At 33.1% G+C, this 2589-nt stretch overlaps 1 protein-coding gene across 4 annotated transcripts in view; it reads right to left on the reverse strand.

Moving 5' to 3' along the window:
- Positions 1-2589, reverse strand: part of DNAJC13 (DnaJ (Hsp40) homolog, subfamily C, member 13) — a 113947-nt gene that overhangs the window by 50981 nt on the left and 60377 nt on the right. For all 4 annotated transcript variants that reach the window (XR_313441.2, XM_014537526.1, XM_005863580.2 and 1 more), the window contains 2 exons: positions 2014-2173; positions 743-805 (listed from right to left, as the gene is read on the reverse strand). Coding sequence is in view for 3 of the 4 variants with exons in the window: in XM_014537526.1 (XP_014393012.1) it covers positions 743-805; positions 2014-2173 (223 nt within the window). In the remaining variant the exon portion in view is untranslated. The remainder of the gene's footprint in view (positions 1-742; positions 806-2013; positions 2174-2589) is intronic.

Genomic DNA, 2589 nt, shown 5'->3' on the forward strand with positions numbered 1-2589 from the left:
GGAGGGGAGCTATGGGGGAAAAAGAGGAACAACTGTAATAGTCTGAATAATACAAATTTAAAAAAAAAAATTTCCACTTTCTGTATTTATTTCACTTCAAATCTAATCCTAAAGATTCCCTAAAGAAAAATCAGCTAGCGATTTCACCCCTCATTATTCTTCACTAAGATAAAATTATCATTAATCAGTATCTGTAATGGTAGGGTAGGATGTACAGAGAATATTTGACAAACTTTTCCCTCTAGAACAGTGGTTCTCAACCTTGGCTGCACATTAGAATCACCTGGGAATCTTTTTTTTAAAAAAATATATTTTATTGATTTTTTACAGAGAGGAAGGGACAGGGATAGAGAGTTAAAAACATGGATGAGAGAGAAACATCGATCAGCTGCCTCCTGCACACTCCCCACTGAGGATGTGCCCGCAACCAAGGTACATGCTTTTTAAAATTCTGATTTCTGGGCCTCATCCTCCGGAAATTCTGTTTCTTTGTTACTAATGTTGTGGCCCCACCCCATAACAAAGAAACAGAATTTCCGGAGGATGAGTCCCAGAAATCAGGATTTTAAAAAAATTCCTAGGTGATTCTAATGTGCAGCCAAGGTTGAGAACCACTGCTCTAGAAGCTTTCTGATCTAAAAAAATTACCATGTCTGGATAATTAACTTAAACTGCAGTAATTTATCTTTTTGTTACACACTCATGTGACTTTGGAAATAACATTTATGCAGAAATACTGTACCTTATTAAGGATCAACTTGTTAAGGAAGAGGATTAATCTATCTCGTTCAAGTTTATCTGTGCACTATTGAAATAAATGAGAATTTAGTCAGAAGTGAACAGAAACACAAGTTAGATGTTACCATCACTGGACAAGATCAACCAGCAGCCAGTAAGAAATAATGTCATCTTTTAAACAGTAAGAAAATCAAAGAACATCAATTATTAGAAATCCTCCAATGTTTTGCATTCTCTGCAATTTTATATAACTTCTCTCATGTCCCTAGATAGGCAGATATTTTAAAAGTCATAAAGAGATTATTTCAGCATACAGCTTTAAGAATATATGTAAAAATTAAAATAAGTGAATTAGCTCAAATAATACCTTGAATTAAGTAAAAATTTCAAATAATTAATTAATGATGTTTCACATAATCACATCATGATAAATACAAACAAGAAGGAAAATGTATCTGCCTAAAATACAAATGCTATGCCACAAGTACTCAGGTTCACTAGAGTAACTGAATTAGAGTGTGGTGTAACAGCAAACAATAAGGATTTTCAGCTGGTTATATTATTTTCTAGGTATGTTTTGTGACCTTACGCAGAATCAAGTTTCTAATCTACAGCTGAGGCAATTATAACAAGCATTGATGGCCATTTGCAAAATTGGTGAAATGGTTCTAAAGCAGTTCTCTAAAATTTAAATTGTTAAGTATAGAAAGAATGTAAACACAAATGAAAAAAACAAAGTGTACACACTGAAGCAAGTAGGTAACACTCAAACTTGAGCTGCGCCATGGATGACGTGATCAATTTGTTCTTTCCTCCTACCATGCTCAAGTGTTAAATGACAAACTTTCTAAAATAAAAAGGTGCTAACTCACTTCCATTTTATTGGTTATCACTATAGTGCTGAAAAGATTTACTAGCTCCACACTTCAAAATTTAGTATGCTAGCATCATTTAAGATTTTTCCAAAACGGAAAACCAAAAGTACATAAAACTCTTTTACACACCTGTCCAGCTCATCCATATTTAAAGATTGACAAAGAGGTTGCTTAAGTCGTTCAAAAGCAGCAAATGAAAAAAAATAAACAAGTACTAACCCATTAGTCATTTCCTACTCATCTATAAATAAGTATAATGTAAATTACAAAAAAAAAAAAAATCTCATGCAGAAAGTTATGGTAGCAAGGCGATCAAACAGAATTTAAATGTAATATTGAAAATCTAAACATGTACTGCAATGACACTACCAAGTAGCAGTTTCCTTAAATGATACCTTACCCTTTCTAACATTCCAATGATATATCGTGTATCTGTAAAAGGTCCTATTTCTTCATGACATCTGCCATAAACAATAGCAAGGGCTTGTAAACATAGACACTTCATGTTTACTTTTGGGGTGAGCAGGAAACGATGATAGAGCTCATTGAAAAATTCATACCTAGATTTAAAAAAAGTTCACAATAAAATTAGCCATGAAACAGTAAAAACATATATATACAGTACGTTTTAAGATCACCAGTGGATGCCTAAAAACCAGATAGTAACAAACCCTATATGTTCTATGTTTTTTCCTATACATACAAACCTATGATAAAGTTTAATTTATAAATTAGGCACAGTAAGAGATTAACAATTACTACTAATAAAATATAATAATATAGTGTAATTAAGTTATGTGAACATGGTCTCTCTCAAAATATCTGATAATGGAGGTGGTTACTAAGTGACTAGTGGGCAGAGAGCAAATACAATCTATAATAATAAAAGTGTAATATGCAAATCAACTGAACGGCCGAACAGCAAAATGACTGTCCAGAGGACCATGCTATGACACACACTGGCACCAGGCCAGCC

The sequence above is a fragment of the Myotis brandtii genome, unplaced genomic scaffold (assembly GCF_000412655.1).
Source record: "Myotis brandtii unplaced genomic scaffold, ASM41265v1 scaffold18, whole genome shotgun sequence".
NCBI lineage: Eukaryota > Metazoa > Chordata > Mammalia > Chiroptera > Vespertilionidae > Myotis > Myotis brandtii.